This window comes from Diabrotica virgifera, chromosome 3, assembly GCF_917563875.1.
Source record: "Diabrotica virgifera virgifera chromosome 3, PGI_DIABVI_V3a".
NCBI classification, from domain to species: domain Eukaryota; kingdom Metazoa; phylum Arthropoda; class Insecta; order Coleoptera; family Chrysomelidae; genus Diabrotica; species Diabrotica virgifera.
Window position 1 is genome coordinate 110,746,186 of NC_065445.1, and position 23,428 is coordinate 110,769,613.

General features: G+C 32.4%; 1 protein-coding gene across 1 annotated transcript in view; it reads right to left on the reverse strand.

The window, feature by feature from the left end:
• The window catches only part of LOC114332615 (WD repeat-containing protein 81), a 133,038-nt gene that overhangs the window by 62,286 nt on the left and 47,324 nt on the right, over positions 1-23,428 (reverse strand). The window contains exons 5-6 of the mRNA XM_050646826.1: positions 9,039-10,736; positions 2,206-2,613 (exon numbers count right to left, since the gene is read on the reverse strand). Of these exons, the coding sequence (XP_050502783.1) occupies positions 2,206-2,613; positions 9,039-10,736 (2,106 nt within the window). The remainder of the gene's footprint in view (positions 1-2,205; positions 2,614-9,038; positions 10,737-23,428) is intronic.

Consider the following 23,428-nt stretch of genomic DNA (forward strand, 5'->3'; position numbering starts at 1 on the left):
GGATTTTTGTGGTCGGGATAACGTAATTTTAATAGTTGCTGCCGCATGCCGGTCGCCAAGCGCGCCCACTATTCAGTCAGTCGACTAGGCCCGCTATTTTTTACTTTAGTCGGAACGCAAAATACTCTGTGTTTATAACACTCCTATTTAAACAATTTTTAACATTTTTTCTTACTAAAAACTTTGTTAAAAACTTTGACTTTTCTTATAAAAGATTGGTTAATTTCAGCTCTTAGTGTTGTTAATTAACGTAACGGTGATTTTTTCAAAAAAAGGGGCTATCTCAGACCCCAAGGGTCGTAGGACCTAAAATTTTTTTTTGAAAGTTGTGTATTTTAACCAGCTTTCCGTATTTTTTATTGCCATTTAATTTGATCTAATTTCTACGAAATTATTGTAATTGTTTATAAGCTTAAAAACTGCTATTTATTAACAAATAATTTTGTGTACGTATATGTATTTTTTTTTACTTTTTTTTTTCATAAGCTGTTAGTATACATCTTAACGAAGGAAATGAGCCCCGGATTATTGAGATACATTCAGCCATATTAACTGGACCAGCCTCAGAAATTAACTCGTTTTTCAAAAAATTTTATAAACAAATTCAATTTTACGAAAACTATTTAACAGATCTGGACCATTTTTTGCAAACCATTCAAACACCATAGTGCCCTCAATTTTGGGTATATTAAAACGTATTTTAACAAACAATAAAATTGTTATTAACTATATTCAAAAACAATGATTTTGTCATCCGTTTTACAATAACTTTTTTGTTTATTAACTGATTTTTATTTAGCGTATCTCATTCGATGTATCTTTTTTTCTGAGAAAGTTACCTGTGGACGTCAAATTTCTAAATAAACAAGTTTTTAAGTTATGAGTAAAAAACTAAGTTTGACGTTTTGATTGTTTATTTAAAAAATGTTCCACTAAAAAATTGATGAATCCAAAGATGGTAGTCTTTTTGTAATATCTCATACTACACATTTCAACTGTCAAACCTCGTATTTTCCGTTATGTCTAGTAAAAACCTAACTTGATTGGCCTATTACTCTATATTTTAAGTTAAACGAGATATATAGACCACCGATCGACTGCCCGCGTTTTACGCTATTTTGCTCAGTATGCCTTGTCTATCCTTATTATGTCTATGCTACCAGGACCCCTTTTCCTTCGATGTTATCCTTCATATAATCACCTGCAACAACTCCCACTTATCATTTTTAAGCATCAGTCCCAAATATGCTGTTTGCTACTTTTAATGTTGGCCAAACGTTCTCTGTCTCTCTTGTGGCATGCCTAAGTTAAGTAAATATGGTGTTTATATGGATTTATCCACAGTTGCATGTAATGACAATAACCATTTTTACCTAAAAAGTTTGACGTTTCGATTTCCACTTCGGAAATAGTTTTCAAAAAGATTATTATTAAAGAAATTGTGCTAAAAGAGTGTATAATCGCTAACGGCCGGTTTCACAAAGTAAAGTTAACTTGTGGTTAAGAGATAACCAGAGGTTACCCCAAAATATGCGTTTTAGTTTCAGGTCAACGGCGAAGTATGGTTAACTCACAGAATTTTTAACCAGAGGTTGGAGTGGGTTACCCTTATGGGTATACCCAGGAGGGTAACAATTATGAAACTGAAACGCATATTTTGGGGTAATTTTGAGGTTATCTCTTAACCACAAGTTAACTTTACTTTGTGAAACCGGCCGTAAGTTGTTGAGGAGGTTATGTGGTGTCAAAATTGAGGTGAATATACTTGGCTATGGTGTTGTAGGCAACAGCCATGATTTGGCTGAAAATATCTGAGGGTGTATGTTTTATGCTCTATGGTACATCAAATTCTGATTATTCTGTATCTTTCTGCATTATTTCTATGTGCTTTATGAGGTTCTTGGTAGGAGCATGTTCGTATTGTATTGTGTATTTTGTGTTGCATATGTATTGTGTATGATTGAAGACGTGCGTTTCACATTTTCTCATCCGCTATTGTTGGTATATTCTTGTTGTTCAATTCTTCTTCAAGAATTGACAAACAAAGTCTGCTGCATTCTGCTGATGGGTTTGATACACCTTTTCTTCATTTAGTAGGATGAGGGCTGCTTCTTTAATTTCTCATTTTCAAAAAATCTTTAAAGTCGATGTGATAAACATTTTAAATTACTTACTACAAATCAAAAAACATATGAAAACTCTTACCTGAAATATTGGTTAAACATTCGAGGACTTTGACAGTCGGCTGATCACCCTTAACATAATGAGAAGTTATAGAGATATCCTTAAAACTACAAACATTTTCAGGTACAAAAGGGGATATGTTGTCTTTACCAATATAGCAAAGTGCCAGCATCTTCAACAAATTTCTAGATAGGTACTTCGCTGTTAGCAGTGGTCCCAATCGATGAGAAAGCCATACCAAACTATCTGCACTCATATCCGATATTTTCGTACTACTTTTAGTTTTTTGAGATTCGAATTTCTGGGAATTGGGTGTTACCGACTGCTCGGTGAATTCATTTTCGCTTTTCTTACTACCTACTTCACAAGTTATATTGTTGACATGATTGTGCTGACTTTGAGGTATTGGAATGGTGGGAGATTTTAAAGCTGAAAACAAAAGTAATATATTTTTTAATTAATTTTAACTTTAATTTAACTGGCTTACGGTTTGAAATCAACATTTCAAGCACATTTTTGTGAATGTTTTTGAAAGTATGGTAGAATTATTTTATTTTTAAATTAAATAAGCATATTCAGTACAATTCAAAGAATAGTAAAAAAAAGTCAAGGAAAAATATTGAAAAATAAGCCAACGGTGATCAGAACTCATCATAGGATGTGAAACAAAAAATTTAAAAATATTGTATTAGCTTGAAAAGAACTCGACGCTGTAGAGTTTTTTTTTTAATTTTAACGACAATATCACTCAAGTCAAAACAATTTATTTGCAAAAAGGGAGAAATTCAACATATTTATTGTTGTTAAACAAAAAATATCTCGACAGCGTTACCTCACGAAATGTCAAAAGAAAATACATATACTGTTATGATCTGCTTCTTATTAATTTTATATTAATTATTATTTATTTGATTAATTATTTAATTGTCGCAAATCATACATAAAAATTGAATAAAAAATCTCAGGGTGCCTTTTTTATACTATTAAAAAAAAATCCAAATTATCTCACGTTATACTTATCTTCTCTCGTGGGTTCAGTATCTCTTAGTTGATCCTAATCGGGAGAAAATAGGGAAAAGAAATAAAGCAAAATATTAAAATAAAAATACAGAATTGTCTTTTATTTATCAAAATCAATACTCTGAAATCTATCGAATCTAAAAACCTGTGGACACAGATGTCCGAATGAAATTTTTATCACTTAAATTTATTATAGTTAAAAAAAACAATAAATTTGTTTTGTTTAGTTTGTTTTACCAAAGTCATCGGGAACAAACCGATAAATTGTTTTTTTTTAACTATAATAAATTTAAGTGGTAAAAATTTCATTCGGACATCTGTGTCCACAGGTTTTTAGATTCGATAGATTTCAGAGTATTGATTTTGATAAATAAAAGACAATTCTGTATTTTTATTTTAATATTTTGCTTTATTTCTTTTCCCTATTTTCTCCCGATTAGGATCAACTAAGAGATACTGAACCCACGAGAGAAGATAAGTATAACGTGAGATAATTTGGATTTTTTTTTAATAGTATAAAAAAGGCACCCTGAGATTTTTTATTCAATTTTTATGTATGATTTGCGACAATTAAATAATTAATCAAATAAATAATAATTAATATAAAATTAATAAGAAGCAGATCATAACAATACATATGCAAAATTTTAAGTGGATAGGTCCAGTAGTTTTTGAGTTACAATGTCCACCGCATTGTTTTGAGAAAAAACGTGTTTAAAGTTTTAAACATTCAGTTTCAATAAAATTTTATTGGTAAACAAATGGGTAAAACTTGTTAAAAAGAAATTGTTATATGTATTATGTAAATATTCTTTTCAGTCTAGAATCTGTTAAAAGTTAAACGACTCGATCATTCATTTTGTTCTAGAAAAACGGTAAATAGTATTTAAGGCAACGATTGTGAATGAGTTGGGGAGTCGGATAAAGCCGTGATGGGGTCCTGTATTCGAGCGTACGTTTTGGCGGTATTTTTGAATAGATAAATTTTGTAAAGTACAATATAAATTAGATAATGTAGTAGTTTATTGTTCTTGTAAGTTAGTGCTGTAAATAAATAATATGAATTAAGTCTTTTTATTTAAATTCATATAAGTGTTCTTATTTAACGTGGGATAAACGGTAGAATGCGAAAACATGGAATCGATTCCAGTTTACTCCAATTAGCTTCTTCTAACGAGAGCGGGTGAAATGGCCCTCCGAAAAGGGGGTTAGGCGTTGGGTTAACTACCCAACCCTGTCAAAAACCTTTTGTTATGAGAGCTACAAAGAAAGAAACCGGACTGTCTAACCTACGACGAACTCGCAAACGAAATAAGGATAACCATTTAAAAATTTGCACGTGGAACGTAAGAAGCCTTTATCAGCCTAGAGCCACGGCTCTGCTCATACAAGAAATGAATAAAGCAAAAGCAGATATCATTGCTTTACAGAAAATGAGGTGGACTAGCTCAGGCATCCTGGAAAAAAATAACTGCGATATTTACTACAGTAGACATCCTACCCGACACGAATTTGGTACCGGATTTATTGTAAGCAGCAAGGTCAAACATAGTGTAATTGATTTCAAAGCTATTGATCATAGAATATGTCGAATAAGACTTAAAGGGAAGTTCGCTAATATTAGCATTATTAGCATCCATGCTCTAACGGAAGAAAAAGAAGATGATGAAAAAGACATGTTCTATGAGGCACTAGACCGGGAGTACGATAAATGCCCAAAAAATGACATCAAAATAACAGTAGGAGACTCTAATGTCAAACTCGGAAGAGAGAATATATTTTCCCCCACCATCGGAAAAAAGAGCCTACACGTAGGCTCTAATGATAATGGTCTCAGATTCATAAACTGCGATGTCTAAGAATATGGTAATAGCTGGGACACGATTTCCCCATAAAGATATACATAGGGGAACTTGGAAATCTCCTGATAATGAAACGATTAAGCAAATAGATCATATTATAATCATCGATGCAAGACACTGCTTTAACTTATTAGATGTTAGCTCTTTTAGGGGAGCAAACATAGATAGTGATCACTATTTGGTTAAAGCACGATTTAAAGAGAGAATATCCAATTTAAAAAAGGAGATCGGGAAAAAAGAGAGAAAAAATCGACATTAATAAACTAAAAGATCCTGACATAGCAAACGTATACAGACAGCGAATTCTGTAAGGACAGAAAACTTAGAACAAGAAGACATTAACCAACTATGGACAAATATTCGAGATATTGTGTTACAGAAATCGGTTGAAACATTGGGCAAAACCAGGTCAGAAAAACGAAATTATTGGTTTGATCATGAGTGCGAAATGGCCACCAATAGAAAGAACGTAGCATATCAAAAAACCATCGACGCAGTTTGTACACGAAGGAAAAAAGAAGAATATAGACGTCTTACAAGTGAGGAAAAACGTATCCATCGACGTAAGAAGAGGGAATACGAACGGAACACTCTCAATGAGATACAAAGTTTATTTGATACAAATGAAACGAGAAAATACTACAAATTCTTAAATAATAGCCGTCGAGAATTTAAACCACGATTAATAATTTGTAGAGACACTAATGGTGAAATTCTACATGACAAAAACTCAGTTCATAACAGATGGGCACAACATTTCAGCGAACATCTAAATATAAACGATATTGAAGAAGGTTACAACATACAAAATCAACAAAATCTACATCATCAACTACACAGTGAAGACCCAACAAGAGAAGAAGTGTCAAATGCCATCCTAAAACTCAAAGACAAAAATAAATCTGTTCTGAATTGTATAAAAAAGGTGGTGATCAACTATTTGCAGCAATACATAAATTAATAGTACTTATATGGCAGAATGAACTGGTACCAGAAGAGTGGCTAAAGGGAATAATATGTCCTTTGCATAAAAAAAGGTGATCAACTGGATTGTAAGAACTATAGAGGCATTACTCTGCTAGTATCTGCGTATAAAATCTTCGGCAATGTATTGTTTGAAAGACTTAAACATTTTACAAAGGATATTGTTGGTCAATATCAATAGGGATTCACTGCTGGAAAGTCAACTATACATCAAATGCAAACACATAGGCAGATTCTAGAAAAGTCACTAGAATATAACATAGATACCCACCATCTCTTCATCGACTTCAAAGCAGTCTATGACAGTGTTAAAAGAACTGCATTATATAATGCAATGATAGACTTTGGGATCCCATCTAAGTTGGTTAAGTTGACCCAACTAACAATGCAAAATATAAGCTCGTGCGTTAGAATTCAAGGAGAAAACTCGACGCTCTTTGACATTAATAATGGTCGAAGACAAGGGAACGCGCTGGCGTGTCTCCCCTTTAATATTGCCTTGGAAAAAACAGTCAGAAAATTAAATATTAGAATGAATGGAACTATTTTTAATAGATCGACGCAAATTCTCGCATTCGCTGACGATATAGTTATAGTGGGCAGAAGTATGAGAGACATGGTGCAGTGTTTTACAAGGCTTGCGGACGCGGCAAGTGAATTAGGACTTGTGGTAAACGAGGAAAAAACCAAATATATGTTGGTTTCTAAAAACTCTCGAAATATCGAACAGAGAATTCAAATTAACAACCATACCTTGAACAAGTCAAGGAATTCACATATCTTGGATCGCTAGTAAACTCAATGAAAACGACAAGTGACGAAATAAAAAGACGCATAATAGCAAACAGAACTGTTCACAGTCTCCGGAAACATTTAAAAAATAAAAATATAAAACGTCCAGTAAAGCTCAATATACAGGGTGTTTCATTAATAATTGTCCATATATTAACTGGAGAAACCTTAGCACAAAATACGAAGATTTAACCTAAAACACTTAAATAAAATGTTGTTCCTTACTGAGTTACAGGGTGTTTTATCTAAAAATTTAAAAACTAGTTTTGCTTAGCATTTTAAAACTATTCGACGTATCCTTTTTATACTTGGCAGAAAGTGCGACTACTAGACACCCTACTAAATTATAATAAACAAACGTTTCTAGCTACTACCAGAGGCGTACGACAGGGGATGGTGAATGGTTGACCCGTTCAAATTCTACGCCACTGGAGAAATTACTATTTTAGTGCCATTTTTAGATTCTCCAATACTTTCTAGGTAAATAATATACTCTTCATTGGTAACGATAAAGTCCTTAGTTTTTGAGATATTTGAAGTTAAATATGAAACGGCACAGTTATTTTTATTAATTTATGCTAATATGATTCATATCATTAAAATTTAAAAATTATTTGTGTCCAGTACTTTAAAACTATGTGGCGTATCCTTATCATACTTGGCAGAAAGTGTAGGTACTGTCCACCCTACTAAATTAAGATAAATAAACGTTTCTAGCTACTATTAGAGCCGTAAGACAGGGGATAGGGGCTGGTTGACCCTTCCCAAATTCTACGCCACTGACGAAATTGCTATTTTAGTGTAATTTTTTGATTTTGCAATACTTTTTATGTAAATAATATACTCTTCATTCGTAACGATAAAATGATTAGTTTTCGAGATATTTGAAATTAAAAATGAAGGGACACAATACATTAATCAAAATAACCGTGTCGTTTCATTTTTAACTTCAAAGATCTCGAAAACTAATGACTTTATCGTTACGAATGACGAGTATATTATTTTCATAGAAAGTATTGGAGAATCCAAAAATAGAAATAAAATAGCAATTTCGCCAGTGGCGTAGAATTTGGAAAGAGTCAACCATTCACTTTCCCCCGTTGTACGCCTCTGGTAATAGCCAGAAACGTCTGTTTAACATAATTTAGTAGCTTGTACAGTACCTATACTTCCTACCAAGTATGAAAAGAATACGTCGAATAGTTTTAAAATGCTGAGCAAAAATAGTTTTTAAATTTTTAGATAAAACACCCTGTAACTCAGTAAGGAACCACATTTTATTAAAGTATTTTAGGTTAAATCTTTGTATGTTGTGCTAAGGTTTCTCCAGTTACTATATGGACAATTATTAATGAAACACCCTGTATATAAGACCTTAATAAGACCGGTTTTGATATATGGGGCTGAAACGTGGACCTTATCTCAAAATGATGAAAGACTTCTTGGTATTTTTGAGAGAAAAATTGTTAGAAAGATTTTTGGGGCCGTAAATGAAAATGGGCTATGGCGTCGAAGATACAACTTTGAACTGTATCTGTTATACACCGATCCAGATATTGTGAAATTCGTTAAAGTGTAGAGACTTAGATGGGCTGGACACATTGCTAGAATGCCAGATCACGAGTACACTAAAAGATTAACTTTTTCAAAACCAGAGGGCACAAGAAGTAGAGGACGACCACGAAGAAGGTGGATTGATGATGTGCAAGAAGACCTAAAGATTCTAGGGGTCAGAAAATGGAGGGAAATTGCCAGGAATTGACAGGAGTGACGATTTCTTTGCGAGCAGACCAAGATCCACAACGGATTGTCGAGCCACTTATGATGATGATGATGTTCTTATTTAAAAATAAATAAAGTCAATTCAAAATAACTATTAGTGCTTAAAAATCAATCAACTATTTTCAATGGGAAATAAGCCACAATTTTACCAAAAAAATGATTTTATTAACGTTTCGAAGCCCAAATCGGGTTTCGTGGTCAAAATACAAAATTTTTATTTATCAAAATCAGTATTTTGTATTTTGACAACGAAACTCGATTTGGGCTTCGAAACGTTAATCAAATCATTTTTTTGGTAAAATTGTGGCTTATTTCCCATTGAAAATAGTTGATTATAAAAATGCCACAAGGAAATAGCTTCTGCAAATTAGTAAAGTCACTCACGCGTCACAAATGGTTAAAAAAAACACTTACCTTCTGGTGAATCATTTAGTTCATCCTCAAGATGAAGTATTAAATTCACGTTATCTTCGGTAGTCTCTACTGCTTCTTCGGCAAATGAATGATTAAACGGCAATTCTGAAGAAACGTTCAATTGAAGATGTTCCATCAGAAACTTCATCTGATCCTCGTCATTCTTTTCCTCTTCGATTTCAAATATTTCTTCATTAACTATAAAACTACCTGACAATCCTTTGCTATGATTATCATTAGAACCAGAATCATCACCCCCGCTGATATCCATCTGCTCTGACTCTATCGTTTTTAAGTGAGAACCCCTTTTAACGATCTTTTCAATGTGGTTGTGTAGAACAAACTCCACTAGATCATAATCTTTATAACCTCCCACTGCTTCTACTAACGGAACCACAAAATTTTCTAAGAAGGTTTTTAAACCCAATCTTACCATCAAACACAACAAGAAACTGTGGTGATATAGTTTAGCAATCTTCTTTATATATGGTAGATGTGTATCGACACATTCGTTTTCGTATAGCTTTAAAATCGGCTCCAACAGATATTTTGATGTTTTTTGTGGGCCTAAAACTCTTGAGATAGGTTCAAAAAGGTACCAAGCAGCCAAAACAGAGGTAGGGGGATCTTCGATAAGTTCTTTTATATGCGGTAATATAATATTAACAACTTCATTATCAGTATTGGTATCTATTTCATCTAATAGTATATCCAGTTGTTTGGCGCACATCTTTACTTTACATTCTGCTATATTTTGAGCAAAAAGTATTTTGGTTTTCTCTATATTTTCGTATTCAGAACACATATGGCCGTCGCAGTCGAAATGGTACAAGATATTGAGTTCTATAGCGACGCTTTTAAATTCTTTAAGATTTCGCAGAAGTTCGTATAAGTATGGAAAATGCTTGGAGAATGGAACTGTACAATGCATGAGTGGTTCCAAAAGTAGAGACGCACTGGGCGGAGGTAGGCCCATATCAGTTACAGCTGAGTATTCTTCTTTTTCGGGTTGTAACAGCAAATTGACAATGTACGAAATACAAGGTGGTATATCACATCTACTAAATATCGACAGACAGTACGCTAGGCGATTTTCTAAATTTACGTTGGAACCTGTAGAACCCACTGGACGCAATTGTTTAGCCATAAATATTTCTAAAATAAGACAGCCTAATACTTTTAGTTCCTTAATTCGTCTAGAGGAAATAATATCTATATAATTACAGGTAACGATACAATCACTTTGGTTAGATTTTTGGTATTGTTGTAAAAGTTTCGGAGATCTCTGCCGACTTCTGTCATCCAAATTTTCACTGAACATCATATTGGTAAAAGCGTTTTGAACGAGCGCATATTGAGCATCTGGTTTAACATTTGGAATGTTATCAGTATAATTGCGACAGAACGTTTTAGAGAAAAAATGGTCTCTCTTTTCAAGAGAGTCCAACAAGAATTCTGGTTTATAATCCTTTGGTAAATAAATTACGTCAGAAACAGCTCCTTGAGCCTGTTCCGTTACTCTATTAGGATTATTAATTTCACACCGTTGTGTACTGGAACTTCTGGTAGATCTAGGGGGTTCTTCATACAATGAGGAACGGCTACGTGAGAGCATTCTGCTTGGGAGCTCGTACGAATATCTTTCCTCGTCGCTGGTAATAGGTTCCTGGATGGACGAGTTGCTGCGCCCTCTGGATCCTATTAAAATAATAAAGTTGTATAAGATTGTAAGATCTGTAAGTTGTGTAAGATCACGTCAATTTCTGGCCTAGAAAGTTACTTATAGTTTTTACGTGCCCTTAAAAGTGTTATACAAATGAACAACATTCCAAATCAATACCCTAAACCAGTACTAGGTAATGTGTATAACTCAGGTTATGTTGAGCTAATTCAAGTTATGCTGCTATAAAATATAAATATAATTCAGATTTATGCTTCCACAACTGAGATCATCGATGAAGAAGTTAAATAAGGTTGACCAATAATTAGACATAATAACAAATCTGAAAAAACAAGACATAACAATCCTAATCGGGAGTTTTGTAGTATCAAACAAACGATTCCATAACACAATAATATTAACCAAAACATGTCCTGGAGCTAATGCAAATCCTGACCATACTCCACTTATAGGGCTTTTCATTCACAGTCATTTGTTTCGAGCTTCTGTCATATGTCGTAAAATCCGTGTATATTAATATTATACACAGATTATACAACATATGGCAGAAGCTCGAAACAAATGACAATCGATGAAAAGCCCTATAGCACAATGAGGAGTCTGACTAAAAACCCTAATCCTGAAATAGAATAATAAAAGATGAAATCTGCATCAACTCAAAAATACCGAGATAAAAGTCAAGAGTACAACAAACATTAATAATAATGTTGCCCTAACAGCCACTACCAATACTATCGAAAAAGACTAAGCTTTGAAATGAATGTCGACACGATTCAAGTTCTCTGTTATCCCAGATATGAAAATATCAAAAGGCGCCGCTAGGAAAATATTCCAACATGCGATCTCAGAGAACCCATAAGAAATGAGACGGTTTCGTTTTGATCCTTCGTTTTGAATATGTCTCCTGCCATCCCCTGATAGCTATTTCTAGGTCTACCCGTTTCAAAACGAAACCGTCTATTTTCTATTTTTATTAACGCCATACTCTGTGTTGGAGTACAAAGGACTCGTTTGGTATGGGTTCTCTGAGATCGCATGTTGAAATATTTTCCTAGCGGCGCCTTTGATATTTTCATATCTGGGTTAACAGAGAACTTGAATCGTGTCGACATTCATTTCACTTATTCCCCGTTAGAGTGCGTTCTAACCTTACTACGGTATAAATAGTTTTATTTTATACCGAGAAGATCGGAAGTTTTGATGTAAATTTGTCTTCTTGCATAGCCTCCTTGACAACGGGTAGACCTAGAAATAGCTATCGGGGGATGGCAGGAGACAGATTTAAATCAAAACGAAACCGTCTATTTTCTATTTTTATTAATGCCATTTCAGAATTTACTTACCTGGGTGTAAAACTAGATGAAAAGGGACATGGGGAAGGGGAGATAAAAGCAAGGATAGCAAAAGGAAACAAAAAATATGGAGCATTGCGACCATTAATGAAATCTAAATATGTCTCAAGAAAAACAAAAATAAGAATCTAAAAAACCAGCAATTTTATTGCTGGAATCGAATTATAAGATCCTATATATTAATAATAGAGGTATGCAAAGTCCGCAGATAGTGTGCTACTTTTTTATAAACAAAATGGCGCCGACAAATCGTATTTTTTTCAATAATTGCTCTATAACTCCGAAGATTTTAACTTTACAACCAAAACAGCTTAATAAAAATTCACCGCAATTAAATTCTGCATAGAGATATGTTTTTCACGATTTGCTCCGACGAAAATTTTCCTCGGAAAATGAGGATTTTCCTAACAAAAACTCTAATTTTCAAATAAAGTTTTAGGTAAGTAATTATTAATCAATAATTAAATAACTTAGTGACATCAAAGCTTTCTTGGTATAGATTGTAATTCCAGAAGCCGGTGAAAATTAAACGAATATTTTAGCAACAATTCAATTGTTAATTAACAAATTACGATCGCAATAATAAACAAAATAATCATGATACATTGATCAAACTTATAAAGATTATAAAGATGAGATGCTTATTTAATATTTTATTGACAAAATATAAATTTTTCTTTTTTTTGCATAATCTTTAAATTTTGAAAAAAAAATAGTTATAATACGCTGGTCTAATTAGTAAAGTACAAAGAAAGGTTATTTACCAGCAATTTTATTACTGGAATCGAATTATAAGATCCTATATATTATTAATATAGGTATGCAAAGTCCGCATATAGTGTGCTACTTTTTTTATAAACAAAATGGCGCCGACAAATCTTATTTTTTTCAATTATTGCTCTATAACTCCGAAGATTTTAACTTTACACCAAAAACACTCAAATAAAAATTCACCCCAATTTAATTCTGCATAGAGACATGTTTTTCCCGATTTGCTCCGACGAAAATTTTCCTCGGAAAATGTGGGTTTTCCCAACAAAATCTCGAATTGTCAAATAAATTTTTTGGGCCAGTAATTATTTATCAATAATTATATAGCTTGGTGAAATAAAAGCTTTCTTGTTATAGATTATAAATTCAGAAGCCGGTGAAAATGAAACGAATATTTTAGCAATTCAATTGTTAATTAACAATTTACAGTCGCAATAACAACCAAAATAATCATGAGACATTGATCAAACTTAGAAAGATTATAAAGGTGTGATGCCTATTTAATATTTTGTCGACAAAATATAAATTTTTCATTTTTTTGCATAATCTTTAAATGTTTAAAAAAAAATTGTTATAAACAAATTAACATTTCTCAGAAATTGTTCATTATATTCTAATTTAAAAAAAATACTTAAAATGCGTATTTCATAGGTCTTGAAAATGAATGCTTTAAAAAAATTTTCCAACCATTTGCAAAAAAGTTATGAAACAGCAAAGTAAATATACGAAATCTCCGTTGTTTATAATTAGTTTTAATTGTTTCAAAGCTTAAAAGTGAGTCTATGGTACAACTTAATTACTCACAAAGAATGTCAAAAATTACTGCAATGGTTATATTTTAATCAAAGATTAAAAACACTTTTTTTTTGTAATTTTTAGCGCAAACGTAGGCCTGATACAGAGTCGGAGCTAAAATGTTCACTCGAAGCGACTGACACGCAGCATGCATTATTTATTAAAAGTGTACAACACGCGGCCGGTCGTCGCTCCGAGTGAAAATGTTAGCTACAGTACTGTGTTACTCTACTTTCGCGCGTGTAAATTACAAAAAAATATATTTATAATCTTTAATTAAAATATAACTATTAAACTGATAATCGATATTTTTTTGTAAATAATTAGCTTGTACTTTAAACTCACTTCTACGCTTTGAAAGAATTAAAAAAGTATAAACACAGTAGTAATCATATGATTACTTTGCTGTTTCATAACTTTTTTACAAATGGTTGCAAAAAAGTTTTAAAGCATTCATTTTAAAGATATTTAAAATGCCCATTTTAGCTATTTTTTTAAATTATAATATAATAAAAACTTTCTGAGAAACGTTAATTTGTTTATAACTATTTTTTTTTAAACATTTAAAGATTATGCAAAAAAATAAAAAATTCATATTTTGTCGACAAAATATTAAATAGGCATCTCATCTTTATAAGATTTCAAAGCTTGATCAGTCTATCATAATTATTTTGGTTATTATTGCGACTGTAAATTATTAATTTACAATTGAATTGTTGCTAAAATATTGGTTTAATTTTAATCAGCTTCTGGAACTATAATCTAAACCAAAAAGGCTTTTAAGTCACCAAATTATTTAATTATTGGTAGATAATTACTTATCTAAAACCTTATTTGAAAATTAAAGATTTTGTTGGGAAAATCCGCATTTTCCGAGGAAAATTTTCGTCGAAGCAGATCGGAAAAAACGCGTCTCTATGCAGAATTTAATCACGGTGAATTTTTATTTGGGTGTTTTTGTTGTAAAGTTAAAATCTTCGGAGTTATAGAGCAATAATTGAAAAAAACACGATTTTCGTGCGCCATTTTGTTTATAAAAAAAGTAGCACACTATCTGAGGACTTTGCATACCTATAATATTAATATATAGGATCTTATAATTCGATTCCAGCAATAAAATTGCTGGTAAATAAATTTTCCCAAAAATGGCCTATTCTCCTTAGATTAATGAAAACACCTCCATTATTCTCTTATATCTATGCTATTCTCCGATAATCAGCCCAGACTACTATATAATGAACCAAAAATAGCGACGTCAATCAAAGCACAGAGAATCCGATACTTAGGAACACATTGAAAGAATGGGAAAGGAAAGAATGCCAAAAATGGTTTTATCACGTAAACCAATACAAAAAAGAAGAATAGGTAGACCAAGGAGGAGATGGAAAGACAGCGTATATGAAGACTTACAAAAAAGTAATATTGTAAACTGGAAAGAAAAAGCTTTGGACAGAAAACAATGGAAGGAAGACGTGAAGAAATGTATGGAAAGACTATAAGGAATATTAAGTGTAGTATTGAGTGTTTTATATAAACAAATGTAATATTGTATATAGTAGTATAGGATATAGCATTATATACACTCACCGGCAGAGAAAACGGGCACCCCAAAAAATGGGTCATTTTTAATGTCTTGTATTTCCTAAACCTGATGTCCGATTTAAGTAATTTTTTTAATATGTTATACTCTTATTCTTTATCAATATCGTTGTAATAATATTGTTGCTAGACATTTACATTATCATTGTATACAGGGTGTACGAATCAAACTGTGTTTTTTTCTCAAACTTTGGAACAACCTGTGGAATGTTCTAGCTTTTATAAAATACTAAAATTAAAACCCAACTATAGCCACAGATTTTCTTAACATTCTGTTTTTTTGTTCATTCGCTTATGTTGGATAATAAAAAAGTTAGGCACTTTAACAACTATTATGAATAATAATAAAATTAATAAATAAATAAATTTAAACACTTTAACTTTTATAAAATATTGAAATTATAACCAAACTATAGCCTCAGGTTTTCTTAACATTCTGTTTTTTGATTCATTCGCTTATGTTGGATAATAAAAAAGTTAAGCACTTTAACAACTACCCCTGTTTTTCGTTAATACAGGGTGTTTTTAAATAAGTACGGCAAGCTTTAAGGGGTAATTCTGCATGATAAAATAATGACAGTTTGCTTTATAAACTTATGCCCGCAAATACTTCGTTTCTGAGATAGGGGGTGTTGAAATTGTTCTTACAAACTGACGATTTATTTATTGCTCTAAAACGGTTTGTGATATGCAAATAAAATTTGGTAGATTTTGAGAGCTAGTTATTGCGCATTTTTTGGCATACAATTGAGAATTTTATATTCACCATTGGCGTGCATACGGGATATATCTAAAATATTTATACCCGTATGCACGCCAATGGTGAATATAAAATTCTTATTTGTATGCCAAAAAATGCGCAATAACTACCTCTTAAAATCTACCAAATTTCATTTGCATATCACAAACCGTTTTAGAGAAATAAATAAATCGTCAGTTTGTAAGAACAATTTCAACACCCCCTATCTCGGAAACGAAGCATTTGCGGGCATACGTTTATAAAGCAAACTGTCATTATTTTATCATGCAGAATTACCCCTTAAAGTTTGCCGTACTTATTTAAAAACACCCTGTATTAACGAAAAACAGGGGTAGTTGTTAAAGTGCTTAACTTTTTTATTATCCAACATAAGCGAATGAATCAAAAAACAGAATGTTAAGAAAACCTGAGGCTATAGTTTGGTTATAATTTCAGTATTTTATAAAAGCTAGAACAATCCACAGGGTGTTCCAAAGTTTGAGAAAAAAACACAGTTTGATTCGTACACCCTGTATACAATGACAATGTACCTGTCTAGCAACAATATTATTACAGCGATATTGATAAAGAATAAGGCTATAACATATTAAAAAAATTACTTACATCGGACATCAGGTTTAGGAAATACAAGACATTAAATATGACCCATTTTTTGGGGTGCCCGTTTTCTCTGCCGGTGAGTGTAGATATGTAATAGTACTTAATTGTAAACAAAAATTAAATCTTTCAGCCCTAGACCTTCAAGGCCTGTTGAGCTTAATAAATAGATATTAATGCCATACTCTGTGTTGGAGTACAAAGGACTCGTTTCGTATTAGTCCAGAAAGCCACTGCGCATCCATCCGCTAGGAAAAATATTCTGATTCGGATTTTTTGCACAATCTTATTCAAAAAGGACTCCTTTTAACAAATTTGCATGTTGCCAAGACCAAAAGGTGGTCAAAAATTTTTTAAACGTTTTTTTTGTTTTTTTCCTAAAATTATTTTTTTTGCATGGAAAAAAGTTTTTTAGGTTTTTTGGATCATTCCAAACAGAAAAGGTCTTTAGTGACTTTTCTCTAAAAATGATAGTTTTTGACAAATAAGCGATTAAAAATTAAAAAATTGCGAAATCGGCCATTTTTAACCCTCAAAAACTATGTGAAAAACTGAAAATTTGAATGTTGCCAAGGTAGGAAGATATTCTTTAAACATCGATTGATGAAATCCCGAAGAGGTTTTTGCAATACAATATTCCAAACTCCTTTGTTTTTTAATTGCTAATCAAGCATGCGCGACACTATTTTCCACCGACAGTATGGTGCAAATGAAAGGAATAAATTCGTTATTTCGTAAACCGGCGACTTTAAGGAAAAATCCCGAAACAGGTCGATTTTATTTTTAAGTTATGATATTGTGGCATATACGCTGTGAGCTCATATGTAGAGGGGATAATTAAAAATTTGCGAGCGCCAGTAGTGACAAGTTTGTAAACCTTTACTGGAAATTTGTTTTTTGACGTTCTGAATTAAGTGTTGCATATTATAGCTTTTAAATGTCTCACGAAAGTTATTGTATTAAAGAGTGTCGAAGTAACTGTGTATTCTACAACTTTCCTGTCGCTAAGCATAAGGTAATTCAACGACAAAAAATTTAAGCTAAAGGATCAGTTAGCACACTCTCGAAATTTTACAATCCAATCCTGAAACAAGATTTGAATGCGTGAAGATAACGACCTATCACAGCAAACGTAGGATGCCGTTAACTGTCATTCATAAGTTAATATTTAAGAAGTATATATAATTATATTAAATTATTATACTTTTTTGCAGAATAAATTTTTTCTAATATTAGTTGTCAACATAAACGTCAAAACGATAATCAAAATCTGAAAAATAATCACAATGAATAATAAATTCTGCACTTACTGCTATTAATTTTATTGATTACAATCCAATTACTTCTTTACGTTGTAAATATTACACGATAAGAATTAAATAATAAGTTTGAAACAACTATTATTTGCTTTTCCACTGTCCTCTTTACAATTCCGGCCGAAATAGGAACACTAGTCAACCGTTAGATGGCGATAATAGCCATACCAGCGAAACTCACAGAGTATAGGCAACACTTTTTCAGTCCAGAAAATTTCCGGTAAAAGTTATACTAGTAATCCTGTAGGTAGGTGGCGATACCAGCGAAGCTCGGAGCGTATATGGTATACTAGTGACGTCATCCGTCGGGGCGTGATGACGTAATCGATGATTTTTTAAAATGAGAATAGGGGTCGTGTGGTAGCTCATTTGAAAGGTTCTTCAATTCTCTATACAGTAATGTAAACATTTACACCCTGTATAAATAATTATGTAAATGTTTATATTACTGAATAGATAATTGAAGAACCTTTCAAATGAGCTAGCACACGACCACTATTCTTATTTAAAAAAATCATCGATTACGTCATCACGTCCAGATGGATGACGTCACTAGTATACCATATATGCCACAATATCATAACTTAAAAATAAAAACTTGTTTCGGGATTTTTCCTTAAAGTCGCCGGTTTACGAAATAACGAATTTATTTCTTTCATTTGCACCATACTGTCGGTGGAAAATAGTGTCGCGCACGCTTGATTAGCAATTAAAAAACAAAGGAGTTTTGAATATTGTATTGCAAAAAACTCCTCGGGATTTCATCAATCGATGTTTAAATAATATTTACCTACCTTGGCAATATTCAAATTTTCAGTTTTTCACATAGTTTTTGAGGGTTAAAAATAGCCGATTTCTCAATTTTTCAATTTTTAATCGCTTATTTGTCAAAAACTATCATTTTTAGAGAAAAGTCACTAAAGACCTTTTCTGTTTGGGATGATCCAAAAAACCTAAAAAACTTTTTTCCATGCAAAAAATAATTTTAGGAAAAAATAAAAAAAAAACGTTTAAAAAATTTTTGACCACCTTTTGGTCCTGGCAACATGCAAATTTGTTAAAAGGAGTCCTTTTTGAGTAAGATTGTGCAAAAAATCCGAATTAGAATATTTTTCCTAGCGGATGCGCAGTGGCTTTCTGGACTATATGGGTTTTCTGACATAGCAAATTGGAATATTTTCCTAGCAGCGCCTTTTGATATTTTCATATCTGGGTTAACAGAGAACTTGAATCGTGTCGACATTCATTTCACTTATTCCCCGTTAGAGGGCGTTCTAACCTTACTACTGTATAAATAGTTTTATTTTATACCGAGAAGATCGGAAGTTTTGATGTAAATTTGTCTTCTTGCATAGCCTCGAGTAGACCTAGAAATAGCTATCGGGGATGGCAGAAGACAGATTTAAATCAAAACGAAACCGTCTATTTTCTATTTTTATTATAGTCTAGTCGCAACATATGGGGTCCCGTGGACACTTTTAGTTCGCCGCGATTTGATGGTGGTATTATAGGTTTTTTGTGTCGCTGAATCCAATGGAAGTGGTCTGGAAGCCCAAATATGGCGCGTTTAATTGTTATTAACAAATTATGGTAAAATTAGGCGTTTTTCAGGAATTAATAGAAGCCCTGTAAATAAATTGATAGTGTTAAGGTCTCCTCTCGTGTATTTTTGGTTGCTGAATCGAATCCGACTAGTCTCGATTACTCAAAATATGTTCTTATTTTGTTAATAATAAAATAATTGTTTATTCGCCGAAAAGCTCGAAACGCGCTATCTACAGCAAGTTTTTAGTCTTTTTCGCAGTATTTGTATACGCTAAATCGATTGTCACTAGTTGTGATAGCTTAAACCACGTTCCGACTTTGTTATTAATTAATTATTGCAAAAATAACGGTTTATAGTACGTTCACTCACGGTTTTTGCTCATTTTAAAAAATCACTTGGATTGACATGAATTTTGGCATACACGTAGCTAACATTTCAAACAAAACAAATGATATTGTGCCGATTTCTGCTTTTACCCTGGGGGTGACTTTCACCCCTTTTCGGGGGTGAAAAAGAAACCTTTAAAATAATTCCGGAAGTAGATAAACTGATCAATTCTAAGCAAGTTTTGTTCTATACAGTTTCTGCACTAAGTCAATACTTTTCGAGTTATTTGGTTTTTTTGGTGAAAAATGAACATATTCACTCGCAAATAACTCGAAAAGTATTGACTTAGTGAAAAAACTATATAGAACGAAAGTTGAATTAATCAGTTTATCCAATTCCGACTTATTTTAAAGGTTTTTTTTCACCCCCGAAATGGAGTGAAACTCACCCCCAGGGTAAAAGCACACATCGGTACAACATCACTTGTTTTATTGACATGTTAGCTACGTGCATGCCAAATTTCATGTCATTTCAAGTGGTTTTTTAAAATTTAGAGCAAAAACCGTGAGTAAACGTACTATAAATCGTTATTTTTGCAATAATTTATTAAGAGGCTACAGTAGCGATCAACAGGTAGCAACAAACGCGTTCCAAGATTGCGGCTCTAATTTTGAATATTTTGTCGAGATATTTGGCACACATATTCGTAATATAATAAAGAATGGCGGTACAGAGCCCAATTTCAGAAATATGTAAGTACGTGGAAATTACTCTATAACTATATAAAATATTGAAAAAAGGAGCCTGTACCGCCATTAAGAAGAAAAAAAACTTTCTTCAAATAAACTTTTTTATCCCATGCCTAGATTTTGTGTAATCTTGGAACTACTAAAATTTTTTATTTCTAACAAGAAATCGAACATATTATAACTAAATAACTAATTAGGCAACAGAAAGAAATTATCACTGTCATTTTGACAAACCTGCGTCAGATTTTCTCTAATCTGTTCTGTCATCTTTGTCGATATCTGTTCAGTGCAGTAGTGTGTTAATTTAAGAATTCGTTTTTGTTGTTTCATAGGAAAGTAGTGTTTATTGATAGTTAATTTATTATATATTTGTTGTTTTTGTATAAATTGTTGGCCTCTTTGAAAGAATAGATTGTTGTTAATTGTGAGTTTTAGTTACATGTAGGTAGGTAAGTATATTTTACGTAAAAATATTTCGAATTCTAATGCGAGTATATAAAGTTTTAGGAGGATTTTTTATTCTAAAAATATTATCAATAGTTTAACAAAATGGAAAAAGTAAATCAAACGAAAAATAAAGTGAAACCTTGCAAGAAAAAGTCCATTAAAAACCGTGCCAAAATGATGCGAAAATCGAAATTTGTTTCGCTTCACAACAAAAAATGATAATTTATTATTGTTTTATTATTCGATATTTCATGCAAATACCTTTCTAAATACCTATCTTAACATAAAATTTTCACCCATGTTGGTTTATTTTTATAAATATCTATTTATTAATAATAAAATCGTTTTCTATTACTTCCATTTAGCGCGACTATGATATTGTCAAAATATTAATCTTAGATAATGTCAAAGATTACCACTGTTGCCAAAGTTTATAATACTATCTCCCGAAGTTATATTTTGTTGCTACCTGTTGATCGCAACTGTTTACTCTTAATAACAAAGTCGGAACGTGGTTTAAGCTATCACGACTAGTGACAATCGATTTAGCGTATAAAAATACTATGAAAAAGACTACAAATTAGCTGTAGATAACGCATTTCGAGCTTTTCGGCCAATAAACAATTATTTTGTTATTAACAAAATAAGAACACATTTTGAGTAATCGCGACTAGTCGCGGCGGACTAAAAGTGTCCACGGGACCCCCAATGTTGCGACTAGACTAATAATGCCATACTCTGTGTTGGAGTAGGTATATAGGACTCATTTCGTATGAGTTCTCTGAGATCGCATGTTGGAATATTTTCCTAGCGGCGCCTTTTGAATTTTCATATCTGGGTTAACAGAGAACTTAAATCGTGTCGACATTTATTTCACTTATTCCCCGTTAGAGGGCGTTCTAACCTTACTACGGTATAAATAGTTTTATTTTATACCGAGAAGATCGGAAGTTTTGATGTAAATTTGTCTTCTTGCATAGCCTCCTTGACAACGGGTAGACCTAGAAATAGCTATCGGGGGATGGCAGGAGACAGATTTAAATCAAAACGAAACCGTCTATTTTCTATTTTTAGACTAAGCTTTGTTTTTAAACCAAGAGGAGTAAACTAAAAAGACAGATTCACATCCAAGAAAGTCACTAGAAATATCACCAAATACATCTTTTTTGGTTGATCATAACATCCTTTGACGGTAATCAAAAATATTATATTATACTAATACGTCGCTCAAGAATGCTAAAAACAACTGTTTTTTATATAAAAACAGAGTAAAAATCTAAAAATTAAAGGAATAACGCAGAAAATACAAAAAATCGCTGATATAACTTAAATAACCTATGAAATGCCAATAGTGTCATAAAATTTTATAAATGTCATTAGTGTCAAAATTTTTTAACAGTGAAGTAAACTTGCCTGAGGTTGGACCAATTACAAAATCGAGCACACACGGTCTGGACAGCGAGACACCGATTTAGATCGGTGCCTTGATGTCCGTAAAACATTTTTTTTAGGACACAAGTCCAAAGTAAAGTAACAAATTAACTAAGTCATTAATAGGGAGAAAAGCTCTTCTAGCTACCCCTAAAATCAGGTAGATTAACCACATGAAGTAATACAGAGGATGTCCCATTACCCAGGGCATCCAAAGTAACGTTGTTCAACGCCTCCACATTCGGTATGTCGTATGTCTTTCGATGGGGAGGTGTGGTGGTATAGCTTGGAGGTCAGATAGGTACCACTCCATTACGGAGTGTGACCGGTTTGATCTTCGGACATGTGGGTCCCACTTTTCCATTGGAACACACATGTCCCCCGGGGCTGGGGTTGATACGAGCACGTGTGTGTGTGTGACCAATTACACACAGGGAGAGATTAAATGTCCAGCAAACGACGGCAATGTTGCCAGATTCCTTTTAGCGGGAATTTTAAAATTTTATAGCAGTTTGGTTTTAAATTTGACAGTTCTGTTTTCTCAAGTCAAAAATCTTAACCTTACTTTTACAAGTGATTAGGATTATTATTATTTTATTTACATGTAAATTGAAACAATAAATATTGTGCTGTGTCATAATTTCAAACTCATTATGTTGCAGTCTTTTCCAGTTGATAAAATTGCAATTCAAAAACTTTTAGGTAGGTACGTGTAACTTCCACATTATTATTTATTTTTTAAGTATTAAGGTTGATGTTGATATCAAAAATTTAGATTTAAAAGATAGTTTTATGTAGGTAGATACTAATAGATTAATACTAGATAATAGATTAGATACAAAGTAAGCTGTAAGTAGTATAACTGCCCATGTAATCACCTGTTATGTTGTTTTTTTAGATTTGCACTGTATGGATGATGGCACAGGAAGAGAACAAGAGTACAAGAACATGAAACATCTTATTATGAATGTATATGTATGTGATCCTCAAAAAATTATTTTACAAAACAAGATAGAGAA